The following is a 13174-nucleotide window of genomic DNA, read 5'->3' on the forward strand; positions in this document are numbered from 1 at the left end:
TGATGATGATTTCCTGTTCCCTTTTAGAGATTCTCTTTTATACTTTTAATCCATCCATTTATCTGATGTTGCTGAAATGTCTGTACTTAAATATATTATAATATTCTGTGATAATCTTTAAAGATATCACTTATAATCAGTCCACAGGATAGTTGATAAATGAGAGACAGTGGCTTCTCTCTTTATACCTAGAATTAATACTAAAACATGAAGAGATGATATTCATCTGAGGAAATCAATGGCAGACTTCGGCCACTAGTGAAGTTACATGTTGTCTAGAGAAGTACATCCTTTATTTAAGTTAAGCATCTCTGTCTACCTCTGCCATAGTAAATGCATGAGGACCTCATTCTCGTAGGTGTGTGTTGTGTTTCATCTGAAGAACCTAAAATGTAGGGAAACTAAGTTCTCGTGTGAAATTGCTAATGTCCTCACCTGATTTAAAGTTAGAGTAGTGCATGTTGCCAGGTAAGGGCTCTCAAAGATTTTTAATAGCAAATCCCTCCGTGACACACATTTGCTCAAGAGTGATTTCCCCTTGACATGTAGTCATTTTTCTCCTGATGATATTTCGTGAAGAAGCAACATAGGATTCTATAAAATTAAGAATTGAGAACTTGGATTAAAGTTGACTTCAGTGAGCTCATTGCTACACCATGCTTACGCTTCTATCGAAAAGTTACTAGTGTTATTTGTGTCACTAGATACAGTAGGAGTCAAACATCTCTTCCATGGTTTTGACTCTGCAGCTGTTCAAATAATATTTTCAGAGAATCCATAGCATCCTGAGTCTGGTTTTATGTTTCAAAAATAGCCAGAATGAGTCGTGTTATCAGAGAAGTCGTTATCATAAACATGATTTGCTGAAGTTACTTATTACTGTGATTTAAAATTTCTTGAAGATGAATTTAAAAACAAGATCATTAAAATGATAACTTAAGGGGAAAAGTGATTTAATCTAGTCTCTTTTCAAATACTGTGTGTGATGGGATTTTAAAATGAAACAGAAAAGTTAAAATAAGGCTAGATAGTAGTTTCTAAACAAAACACTTGCTATAACACACCCCAAAAGCTTGCTCTTTACTTAGCTACTGGACCCCACTTTACCTAACCTCTGCTGCGTTGTAGTAAAGACCACCTCGTAAGGGAAACCTGGTCTTTGATTACCTCTTTGTGGACGAGCATTCTAGATGAGCAGGCCTGGATTTATCTTCCTTTTCTTTTTCTTTTTTTCTATTTTCCAGGACAGTTTTTTTTATGCTGGACTATTCAAACACTTTAGCCTGGGTCCCCAAACACTAACGGAACAGGTTTTCTTAGATTAGTAAAAAGTTTGACTTCAAAACCATTTTTCTATTGATGCATGAATAAAGGGGTGTAATTCGCTATTTGAGTTGTTTGAGTTTCAAACATATTTTTCAGTGTGACTGACAGCCTCCGGCTCTCCCCTTTGGGCCCTCCTGTCCTCTGAGTAGGCTCCGTTTGGCCCCCACATCCACTGACCATGTTTCCCAGTTTGACCTTTGGGGCTGGGTCACCCAGCTCCCTGGCGCTCCCTCCAGCCTCTGTCCGGATCCAGGGAGCGGTGGCGGGGACAGGAGAGGAGCAGGTGGGGGGGAGAGATGTCGTGCATTTGCTCCGCTGGCTCTGCCTTGTGGGGCCCTGGCTTCCTAGTGCTTCTGGGGAAGGCTCTGTATGGTTGCCCCTTCGGGCCCAGGGCAGGGCCTGTATGCTGCCCCGACCCTCGGTGCCTCCCCGTCCTGGGCCTCCCTTGGGCCCTTCAGCCCATCTCCCCTCCCCGGGGAAGCCGTCTCTCTCACGTGAGGACCCTGGCTGATAACTTTGGATTGAAGTAGGTAATGTTACGGTGTTATAAATCTGGGCCACGTTATTGCGGAGGCCAGAATGAGGTCAGAGCCGAGGGAACAGCGAGGGTAGGGAAGTCCTCCTGCTTCGAACTCACTGTGGAGGTCAGCCAGTCCCTCAGTCTCTTTGAATTCCAGATACTGACACAAATGAGGAATTGTAATAATGATCATACGAGAACTCCTTTTTATGTGCATATATATGTAAATATATAAGATGTCATCGTCATCGCTCCATCTGAAATCTTTTATAAAGTTTTGTTCCGTCTGGTCCAGCTGCATAGTTCTGCTTTTCTTCCGGTAGGACATCGTATCCGTGGCTGATGAACTTGGTAGAGTGTTGGGGAGCAGACAGGGGTGGGGAGCGTAATGGGAGAGTAATCCACCCGCAATCCGGCGAGCTGGGTGGCGTCCTCTCCTTCGGTAAAGTTCTGTGATTCTGTGATCTTCTGCTGTGGGAGCATTTTAAGATAGGGCAGCCCTGGTGAGAGGTGAGCGTGTCTGTGCTGGTCCGGGCTGGCGCATGGGGTGCAGGAGAAGGAAAAGGTGGCGGGGACGGGGCTCCGGCACCATGACCGCTGCCGATGTGACTGTGCTTCCCTTGGCTGTACCGGACCCCCAGAGCCTTCCTCCTGTCCCTGTCACCACTACCTCCGTCCAAATAGTGCCGCTGTCCTGTCTCATTGCACCACAGTGGTCTCCTGAGTGACCGCTCCCCATCCTCCCGCGCCCCTGCAATTGTACAAGCGATTCTCCACCAAGATCTCTCTGCAGTGCGGAGCACGTCCGTCCTCTGCTCACAGCCTCCGCTGTGTGACCGTCTGACTTGGAATAGCAGACTCCTGCCTTGCCTCCAGACCAGGCAGCGTCGTGCTGGGCCTCGGCCCGCCATGCCAGCCAGACCGGCTTGTTGTTCCTCAGGCTCATGAGCTCCTCATGGACACAGCAGGACTTCCACACCTACTCAGCTCTACGGGGACTCTCACAGATCTTCGTGCTTCTGCCTCTTTTACAATAATTTTTACAAGCTTGTTCCAAGAAATGTTTTCCCTTATTTTCTGCGTATTCTCCTTGTCAGAATGTTAGTTCTATAAGAGCAGGGCTGCTTGATTCAGTACTATAACTGTGCCTGATAACGTAGAGGCATTCAAAAAATCTGGGAATGAATGAATGTAGTCAAAACTCCCTGAAAGTATAACATAGGCATTGCCTTGGGCGTTTGGTAGTTTTTGCTAGCTGGGTTATACAAGACGGTACCTAGAGTAGTGAGCGAAGACTCGGGCCCCTTCATGGCTGTTTCTTAGAACACATGACGAATTAAATATCTGTCCCTGTTAGACCTACAGTCCATTCACAGGAAGAAATAAAATGATTCCAATTTATATTAATATTTCCAGACAACCATGACCATCTAACTGATTTGTCATTGAGAGTAAAAGAGAAGTAACTTATTAAGGCATTTAATAAAACTTTCTTACCTGTTTATTCTTTCTTTTTTGGTTACCAGTAAAATCATTACTGTTGAATTGTTTTGTCTACGTAGTCGTGACACTGAACATGAAGGGCAAGTGGGTCGTGGTCTTCTCAACCCTGAGAGTGAGCACACTCCCTGGGAAATCCCGTCCAGGGAGCAGATTGGTTCCTTGTGTCCTACAGTGCCCAGTTCTGTTAACATTTCTTGTTTTGTGGACTTACAAGATAAGAAGTCTTTTTTGAGGTAAAGCTTGTTAGAATGCTTAGCCCACAGAAGTAAATGTTGAGATACATTTGTGAATATAGATTAGAGATCGAACAATCTCAATATTAGGGAACAGTCCTAGTTTCATGTTCATGTTCTGTTGAATAAACACATAACCAACTTGTTCTTGTAGAAGCCCAAATCCAGAAGTATTCATCCTTTAAACCACAAAGTGCTTAGGAAACTCCCTCATCAAGAAAATATGAGTTTCCTGATCACGTTAAGGGATTTGGAACTTCGCATGGCGTCTGTTTGGTGTCACGGGAAGGGTGCACAGAAGTCTCATCCGCTGCTTAGTCTGCCCTGATAGAGGGAAGTGTTCTTAAGAAAAGTGAGGGTGCAGAAGTGATCCTTAAATAGGGAGATGGCCTAAAGGAAGTGGGCTGATGGGAAATAAAGGAGCTTTGTGAGTGATTGGCAGCATCCAAGACACGGGTAACAGACCAGGGAGGGTCTCCCAGATACCCAGGAGTCTGTGGGCAGGAGTGCCACTACATCAACAGACAGGCGCCCTTAATATGCCGTCTGCCCTGCGGGGGACGGGCTCAGGACCCAGGCAGGGCTGTGCCCCGGACAGGGACCATCTATGGGGCTTTGAGAGGTAAGGCAGCTTCTGCAGCGGCAGATCCCTGGGACTCGTTAAAATGTGCATGTGAGCTGGAAATGGTCACTTCTCATTTGTTACAGTTTTGTACCTTTCTTGATGATTTGCCTTTTAAATTATGTAATTTGCTTCATCAAAGTTAAAGTTCGTATGTTAAAATTCCTTACTAATCAGCAGTTCGTGCCACCATCAAGCATAGATTTTATTTAGAGCAACCACATGTCCCTAGACCAAATCTGTGAAAATGGTAGGGCTCTGTCCATTTGAAGTCTTCAAGCAATTTTTTCTTTTAATTCAAGAGGAAAGATGAAACCAAACCACATTTAGGGAAAAAATAAGTCAAAATGTGAATGCAAAGTAGCTGAAAAAGAGAACTCATTCCATTTGGAGGTTGCAGTTTGCACAGTGTGGGGAGGCCGCTCCGGTCACACCCGGTCTCTGAACTTGGAGGACGGAGAGCAGAGGACCTGCCCCTGCTCTGGCCTTGCCTGGCGCTGCTGGAGCTGTGGGGCGGCCCCCCTATTCTCCGCACCTCACATTTTTCTTGTATCAACACTTGAGGTAGATTTTTGTTCTCCAAGGTTTCTTCACCCTGTACACTTGCAGAACTCCAGGAGGACAGAGGTGGGCCCAGGGCTGTGCCCACACTGTCTTGACGACAGCAGTAAGCCTGAGGCAGCAGGGGCAGCTGGTAACCCCTCACGGGGCGGTGACGGAGGGAGCCGTGTCCTTCCAGGTGACAGCACTGCTCTTCCCTTCCACTTGCTTCCCTGCCGAGTAATGACTGCTGAACCTTTCTTCTTCAAAATGCACGAGTGTTTCTAGCCTATTGCAAGCGTGCAAAGGACAGGCTGACCTGTTTTGTGTTCTTGTGTTCCAGAGATCGTGTCATTGGTCTGATGATGACTGCCTGTGATCTTTGCTCTGTAACAAAACTATGGCCGGTTACAAAATTGACAGCAAATGATATATATGCAGAGTTCTGGGCTGAGGTATGTTTTTAAGTTTTATATGAACGTTAAACGTGAGAAAAAGTCTGATGAGAAAGTAAACATATGGGTACATTTGTAACAATGTCTTAGTAGCTCAGGCTGCTACTTACTTCAGAAAACTCCTGCCTGTCCACATGCAACAGAGGTATTAGCCTTTTCACATAGATGTAGGGACATTTATACAGACACCCAGCCATGATACCGTGGTCCCTCCGTGTCACAGGCTGTATGTGTCTGCAACTGGAAACTGGGGACAGAATCACCTTGTACCATAGACGTATGAGATTCTGTCAATATTCCAGACAGGCCACCAGGAGTTCCACAGAACATGTGGGCTTCTAACTCGTGATAGTCCTGACGTGAGGCAACCGTGGGGCTTTACTTTCATTAGTACTTTTTCTTGACTGAATTATCTCAATTATCAGAAATGTGTGCTCTATTTCTCAATTTGCTTTCTGAATTCTCCAGGAAGGAGCACAACATTCTCTTGTTCACATGAACCCACAAATACCTAGCCCCCTGCATATTCAAAGATGACTTTAGAGAAACAAATGAATTAAAATGTTTGTGTACCTCCTCCTGAAGAAGTAAATCTGGACGGTAAACGGTTTGGTCATTGCTGATTCAAACCATTCAGCCTCACCCGTGTAAAAGAATGGATGTAAAAAGTAAAAAACAGCCAATCATTCAGTTCATAGTTCAGTAGAAACGATTTATAATGTTAAATTTTTTCACGATGGCAAACCCAAAAAATGTGTGTTGGGTGAGGACCACAGACCTGGAGAGTGATTTCTCCAGAATGCATACACAGTGTGTGCCCAAACTCCTGCATGATTTTTCTTATTCTATATGTGTATCCCTGAATCTAGTTACTGTCAAACTCAGCTAAGAAGGTTGTTTTAAAGATACGTGTCTGAACTATAATCCCTGACTTTATTACCCGTTAACTTAATTCACATATGTGTCTAAAAGTAGTAACCTTCAACGCATTCTGTAAATATCACACGGAGAACTGGTCTGAAGTTAGCATATTGTTTTGCAAATAATTTAACTGATATAATTCATACTTTCACAGCTGTATTTGTATTCTAAAATATGAATCAAAATGAGACATATATTATGTAGATTTTTCCCTCTCTATTCTGCACTGATTAAACAGTGCACAAAGATTTGATTAAGCTCCGACAGTGCTCCTGGACACCGTCTTCAGGGACCTCGCAGTCCATGGGAGGAAGCAGAGATCATGACCACTGCGTCTTGCCGGCTCACCTCCCAGATGTCCGCTGTGTCCCATCTCTGTCCCCACCGCCTACCCCCTCTCCCTGCCTTTTCTTTTAGAGGTAGACTAACAGTCACACAGAGTGCGCTCTTTGATGTCCTGGTGCTGGAGATGGGCGTCCTGTGTAGCAGTTGGGATCAAACCCCAGACCCGCTTTGTGACTCTTCTGTGGGCCTCCGTTGTCACGTCTGCAGGCTGGGGATGGCTCTAAGTCTATTCCCAGTCTGTCCCTCCATGCTGTTGTGATAAAGACAAAAATCACGAACTTGACCTCCAAAACCCCTAGCCTCACCAGGCTATTCCACGTCTCAGCCCCTCTGGATTCCCTGAGTCAAGTCCCTCTCACAGCCATCTAGGTCAGCTTCGCGACCCCCCAACCCCCGCCCTGCCCTCTGCAGCTTCCTCTGCCAGCCCCACACTGGGCCGGATCTCCCTGGGATGCGTACTCTGCAGCACTGCACTGCTCTCCTCGGTAGCCTTGATCTTATTTGTGAGAACTGTACATAGTCAAATCTTTATTCATTCAGTCTTTTTACTTATGGGGCTTCTGATAGCCTTGAGCAGGGGCCTGTGTAATTTCACTCACTTAGAAAAGGAAAAGAAGTTTGAGAGCCACTGAGTTAATATTTAAAGTGGTAACATTGGAGCAAAAGCTGTACTCAGGTGCCTCCGCCCTGCCGTAGAACCCTCTGTGGGGATCCCTGCCCTCTGCGCTTGGCCTCCGTCCTGCAATCGAACCCTTCGTGGGGCTCCTCATCATTTATTTTGGACCTACCTTAGCAAATCTAGGATGTTTTTAGTTCTGTACCTCTGATTTCTAAAAATAAGCATGATTGTGAAATAATTAAAACAATTGAATAATGAATAAATGTGAGGGAATAGCAGGGTAGGAAGGTAAAAGTTGAGGTATGTTGAGAAAGAAGATTTTAGCCATCTTTAACAAATTACTAAAAAGAGGAAGATAATTTAAAATCTGTACAGTGTGGATAACAATATATAGAGCTCCTAGTATTTCATGAAGATTAAATGAAATATTTGCTTTTTACCTATCCCAGAGCCTTTCTATTGAAGATAGAAAATCTTCAATAAACATCTGTGAGTATATCCTGTACGGTGATGTGTAGCCGATTGCACTGTATCTTCACTCACACGTTTTAGCAGACCATTCTCGATATACAGTATTTCTCTCTAAAGCCTCGCCTTAGCCCACTCAGCGCCCACGAACATTCAATTGAAGAATAAGTGAGAAAAGAGCATGAGATCTTCCATTCTTGCTCTCCTTTGTCCTCACTGTTCTGTCGGTCTCCTCCGGTCACGACTTTCCTTAACTTCTGTGCAGTGAAACCGCGAGAGATGCTGTGCTCCTGGTAATTCAGTTGAGAATAACATGGGATAAAAACCAAACAATGATACGTTGCTTTTATTGTTTTGACATATGTTGGGGTTAACTAAACAAAAACATTATCCATTGTGGAGAAAATTAATGAATGAGGGGAACAACTCATTAATACCAACTCTTGAGAGCTGTTTATGAGTTGACAAAGCTTGGTTTTTTCCACTTCTCTTAGGGTGATGAGATGAAGAAGCTGGGAATACAGCCTATTCCCATGATGGACAGAGACAAGAAGGATGAGGTCCCACAAGGCCAGGTATGGGTTCTGTCGAAAAGTCGAATAATTTAAGGCAGTCATAAAAATCACACGTAAATTCAACGTATATGCCATCTCATAGAACCCAGCACCACTTGGACCCTTCTGTGTTTAGATGGAGTATGGGGACAGGAAGGCCAGGATAAGACATCATAGTTGGGTTTAAAGAAGCCACAGCTACCCATGCCATCAGCTCCTTCTGCAGATGGAGTCACGGCAGCGACGGCTTGAAACGGAGGGATGGATGAGTTGGAATTGTTAGTGTCTTTAACAAGCAGAAAGGCTTTTGTCACTGAACGTGCAGTTATTTTTTAGAGAGTAACATTATAGAGATTCTCACCAGGCCCACTTTTCCTAGCAAACAATGCTTGGTATTTTAGTACATTTTGCGTTTTGTCTGACCAACGGTTGATATTAATTATTAGTTTTGCAAGTCTTACCACATGATTTATGTCAATGTTTTGACAGCTCTCGTGCCCGTCCGTTTTGCGTGTGTGGTATGATCTGTTTCTCAGATTATAGTCTCTTTAAACTACCAAACTTCTAATACCATAACAGGGAAGTTAGTTACGGGCAAATAATTATAGGATTTCATTTAGAAAACATTTTAGAAAACTCACAGGATGATGGTTTTGGATTAAGTTCTCAAGCTTTCCTATTTTAATTAAAGTTGATTTATTCACTATTCATAACAAAGTTGAGGCAAGTCCACAGTTCTTGGAAACGTCGGCACGGAGAAGGGCCACGTGGTTTTCTCCCGCTCAGGGCTGCCTGGTGCCTGCGGTTCTTGCAGTTTACTTTCTTGTTACTGTTGTTTATGGAACTTTCCCATATATATGCTCACAGAGCTCTGTCTTCCCTGCCTGGCGTCTGCTAACCACGTCCTACTGTGAAGTTCCTGTCCAGCTGCGTGGTTGTATACACATTCACTCCTCTTCAGTTACTCTCCCTTCCATCCTTATATGTGACTTGTTAATTCTTTTGAAACTTATCTTGCCATATGGCTTAAGATAGAGATGTCACAAAGTTCTTTCTAGATAGTTAAGCTGTCACCCCAACAGAGCACACAGGAGAGCGGGAAATGCCATTAGAGGACATGCTCTGTTCTAACGCCTTTTAATTAAGAGAAGAGTTTGGGGTTTTGCCAAAATTGCAGATCCGTTTATAGTATGAGTGAGTTTTAAATAAAATATCTCTGTGATCGGCTAATATTTTGCCAGCTGTATTACTTCTGAACTGCGACTACCATTAAAATGTTCTTTCCATAATAGGAAAATACTCTACTTTCCAAGATTTCTTTCTCGAGATCTTCTGCTCCATGATATCTGCTAAAATATTGAAATAAGAGACGTCTCTGTGTTGACTTACAAAGTCAAAGAGAGGCGTGCATAGGCATTATGCTAAGAAGGCGACTGTGGTGATAGACTCCGCCACAGGAGAACGCAGAAAGGGACTCGGGAGACTCCCTTCTTCTGTATCCTTTGGTGCATCTCCCTGAAGTTCAGTTTTTTAGAGAAATTGGGAAGCCCTGGTTTGGGGGTCCCCCATCCAGAGAGCCCGACATGTCTTATCCATGGTGTCAGCCACTCGGGCTGTTACTGTAGCTGGACCATCTGCATTCTCTGCTGACCGCCTACGGGCCGTTTGTATCCAGCCTTCCGGAGGCCTGTCTGGGCCAGCAGCATTTACTGTGGCTTGAAATTCCTAATAAAATGCCATTTAATATATTTTTTAAACTACCACAGCTGACAAACTGTGAAACGGAGCATATTAAGAGAGCTGTGACATGAGAGAACGTGGATAGGTCCGTGAGATTTGTTGGCGGTCGGGAACAGGGAGCGGAGAGGAAGAAAGTCCCGGGAGGCCGCGCGAGGTCCCCCAGCCAGGGCAGCAAGCCCGTGAAACACCCGCACCCATTCCCGAACTCTGAGCTGGAGAAGAAGGGCAGGTCGACTCTGAAATGTCCGTGGTAGAAAACTTTGACCAGCGACAAGAACAGGGCTTGAATCACCACTTGACTGATCTATAAATGGAATCTCATTGAATGTTGAACTTGGGCTTGGGATGAACAACTTTTTGTGTGTGTTATTTCGAGGATGTATTTTAAGGCATTTTTAAAGGCACCGGCAGCTGTGTTCATGGAGCCTAGCTATCGGGGGACAGGACTAGAGTATGTTACAGTTAGGGTTGAGAATGGAAGCCCCAGCTGAGAGGTTGTTGCTAACGTACCCTTTTGTGTCTTGTGCGTGGCTCTGCGGGGCAGCTGGGCTTCTACAACGCCGTGGCCATCCCCTGCTACACCACGCTCACGCAGATCTTCCCACCCACCGAGCCGCTCCTCAAAGCCTGCAGGTACGTACCACCGCCCGGCCGGGCTGGGACGGGGCTGGGGCGCCGCAGGAAGAGGAAGACTCTGCTGGATGTTCCTCTCCCGCGGTCCACACGGATGTCATTTCGTGGGCTGCGTTTGCCTTGGGAACAAGGCCACGTTAAGAGTGTTCGTAAAGTCCTTCATTCACAAAAAAGGAGCAGGAAGGTGTCTGGTTTCTGTTTTGGTAGGATCCGGGGATGCACGCCCAACGTGTTTTTAAAAAGACAGCCCCGTAATGTGTGCTCAGGGCTGCTTGCTGGGGACGGGCTCAGCTTTACCCGCGTCGTGTGGAGGAGGAGGGGGAGGAGGGGGAAGCCTTCACGGGGACCTTCTTTCTCGGTGAGTTTTCGTTTCTTCCCAAAGAGGGATGAGCCCCCTCTCATCCTTCCCAGCTTCCGACTCCCCTGCATTCTTTTCCCATGGCTTTTGAGGGATGCGCTAAGCTACGAACACTGGAATTTTTTTTAAGATTTTCATGTTACTTTGAAAAGAATTTCCCTCTGGGGAAGTCAAAGGGCAATGAGCAGAGCAGCCATATGTGCCGCTTTTCTGCAAGAGACCTGGCGTCCCGCTGGTTTTTCTAACTATTTAGCCCCAGAGCACCCTTGGGGGTTGGGTGGGCACACAGTCCGGGAGAGAGCAGATGTGGGATTTTAAACAAATCCCAGGCCTTTGGTATACCCCACCCTCTGTTGTTGAAACGTATTTCGTGAATCATGAGGAAAATAAAGAAAACCAGTGAGGAGGGAGATGGGGGGAAAAGATCCTGTTTTTTTTTTTTAATTAATTTTTTATTTTTTATAAACATATATTTTTATCCCCAGGGGCACAGGTCTGTGAATCACCAGGTTTACACACTTCACAGCACTCCCCAAAGCACATACCCTCCCCAATGTCCATAACCCCACCCCCCTTCTCCCAAACCCCCTCCCCCCAGTAACCCTCAGTTTGTTTTGTGAGATTAAGAGTCACTTATGGTTTGTCTCCCTCCCAATCCCATCTTGTTTCATTGATTCTTCTCCTACCCACTTAAGCCCCCATGTTTTTTTTTCCTATGGAAGTGATGGTTTCTCTTCTCTGCTCTTGGGGAGTGGACATAGCACCCCAGCTGATTGCGTGAGCAGTCACTGACCTTGCTCCGCAGCTAGCGCATCACAGTGTCATCTTATTACCTCCGGGCTAAGCCATGTGGACAATGTGGAGTACGAGCTGGGACTCATTCCTAATGGAACTGGGTTGGAAAAGTCAGTGCCCCACCAAAGACAAATGTCGATATCAAAATCCATGTCATTACAAACAAAATCGTAGGTAACAGTCAACAGTCCTTTCCTATTTAAAAATTACCTGTATTTTCCGTGAACTATCCAGAGCTAGCGGAATGAGTGCTTGCTGTCCTTACCGAGCGGGAGGATACGGACTCCTCCGTCCCAGCAGACTGCATGCGTCCTCGCTTCATTGTGCTTGGCTGAACCACAGAATCTCTTAAAGGCCATTTTAATCTTACTAACACTTAAAAAAAGTTCGTGTCTTGTTGGTGTCTAAGGAAACATGGCAAAATCAGTTTAGTGTCTATTTTCCAGTATATCAAAAATCTCTTTAGGCTCTGGGCAAATAGTATGTGGTAATATGACACAGAAGCTAAAATTACTCCATTTTTAGGATACAACTGAGAGATTTCTTTCATCCAGAGGTGCTTTGCATTGTACATGCTTTGTATGAATTTTGTGTTTGCCAGTGCAAGGTTCCCTTCTGATTTTGGCTTTGTGTCTAAGAAAGCAAGGTCCGAGGTGGGAAGTGTTGGTGAGATCTCTGCCTGGTCAGCCAGATGGGGCAGGGGCGGTGGTCACTCTGTTCATGGAGATCAGGATGCCCGTAGCATTTGAACCGCAGATTTGGAGAGAGAAAAACCGATGGACAGGGGGACGAGCAGGCTGAGTCTGAGACCACAAGGTGCCAGGGCAGAAAGATGCCTTTACCGCAACAAAGAAATTCCTAACGTTGGTACTGCATGTAACTTACAGTGACTTTCTATATATGACAGTGTTCAAAATAAGGCTACTCCCCAGTTTCCGGTATGAGGTGGCAGGGACCCCAAGTGGCACACTGCGTCCACCTGCACAGGGGGAGCTCCTGGCTGTCAGTGCTGCGGCCGAACGTTCTTGCCACCGGGGTTCCCTTCGTCTCCAATAGCCGCCGTGCCTCTGGCTAGGACACCCTGTGGCTTGGGCCCCTTCCCAGGCCCTCCTTCCTCACTGATTATGAAATGGTATGTCCTGAGCTGAGCTCAGCGGTTGCCCCGTCGCCTGGAGCTCCTGGGACAAGGTTCCCAACCCCCCAGGCCCCCAATCTTTGCTGGCTGCAGGCTCTGCTGCAGAAATGAGCTGCGGGACCTCATCAGGGAGCCTCGCTGGGACCCTGCCCCTCCCAGCGGCTGCTCATTGTTGGCCTCAGAAAGGTGCCAGAAGGGGCACCTGGGTGGCTCCGTGGGTTAAGCCTCTGCCTTCAGCTTGGGTCATGATCCCAGGGTCCTGGGACTGAGCCCCGCATCGGGCTCTCTGCTCAGCAAGGAGCCTGCTTCCCCCTGCTCTCTCTGCCTGCCTCTCTGCCTACTTGTGCTCTCTGTCTGTCAAATAAATAAATAAAATCTTAAAAAAAAAAAAAAAAAAAGGTGCCAGA

The 13174-nt window shown here is 45.9% G+C and overlaps 1 protein-coding gene across 3 annotated transcripts in view; it reads left to right on the top strand.

Moving 5' to 3' along the window:
• Positions 1 to 13174, top strand: part of PDE10A (phosphodiesterase 10A) — a 231585-nt gene that overhangs the window by 215025 nt on the left and 3386 nt on the right. For all 3 annotated transcript variants that reach the window (XM_004769572.3, XM_045080063.1, XM_004769573.3), the window contains 3 exons: positions 5088 to 5199; positions 8047 to 8127; positions 10391 to 10479. In XM_004769572.3, coding sequence (XP_004769629.2) covers positions 5088 to 5199; positions 8047 to 8127; positions 10391 to 10479 — 282 coding nt within the window. The remainder of the gene's footprint in view (positions 1 to 5087; positions 5200 to 8046; positions 8128 to 10390; positions 10480 to 13174) is intronic.

This window comes from Mustela putorius, unplaced genomic scaffold, assembly GCF_011764305.1.
Source record: "Mustela putorius furo isolate JIRA1106 unplaced genomic scaffold, ASM1176430v1.1 tig00000450_pilon_pilon_pilon, whole genome shotgun sequence".
NCBI lineage: Eukaryota > Metazoa > Chordata > Mammalia > Carnivora > Mustelidae > Mustela > Mustela putorius.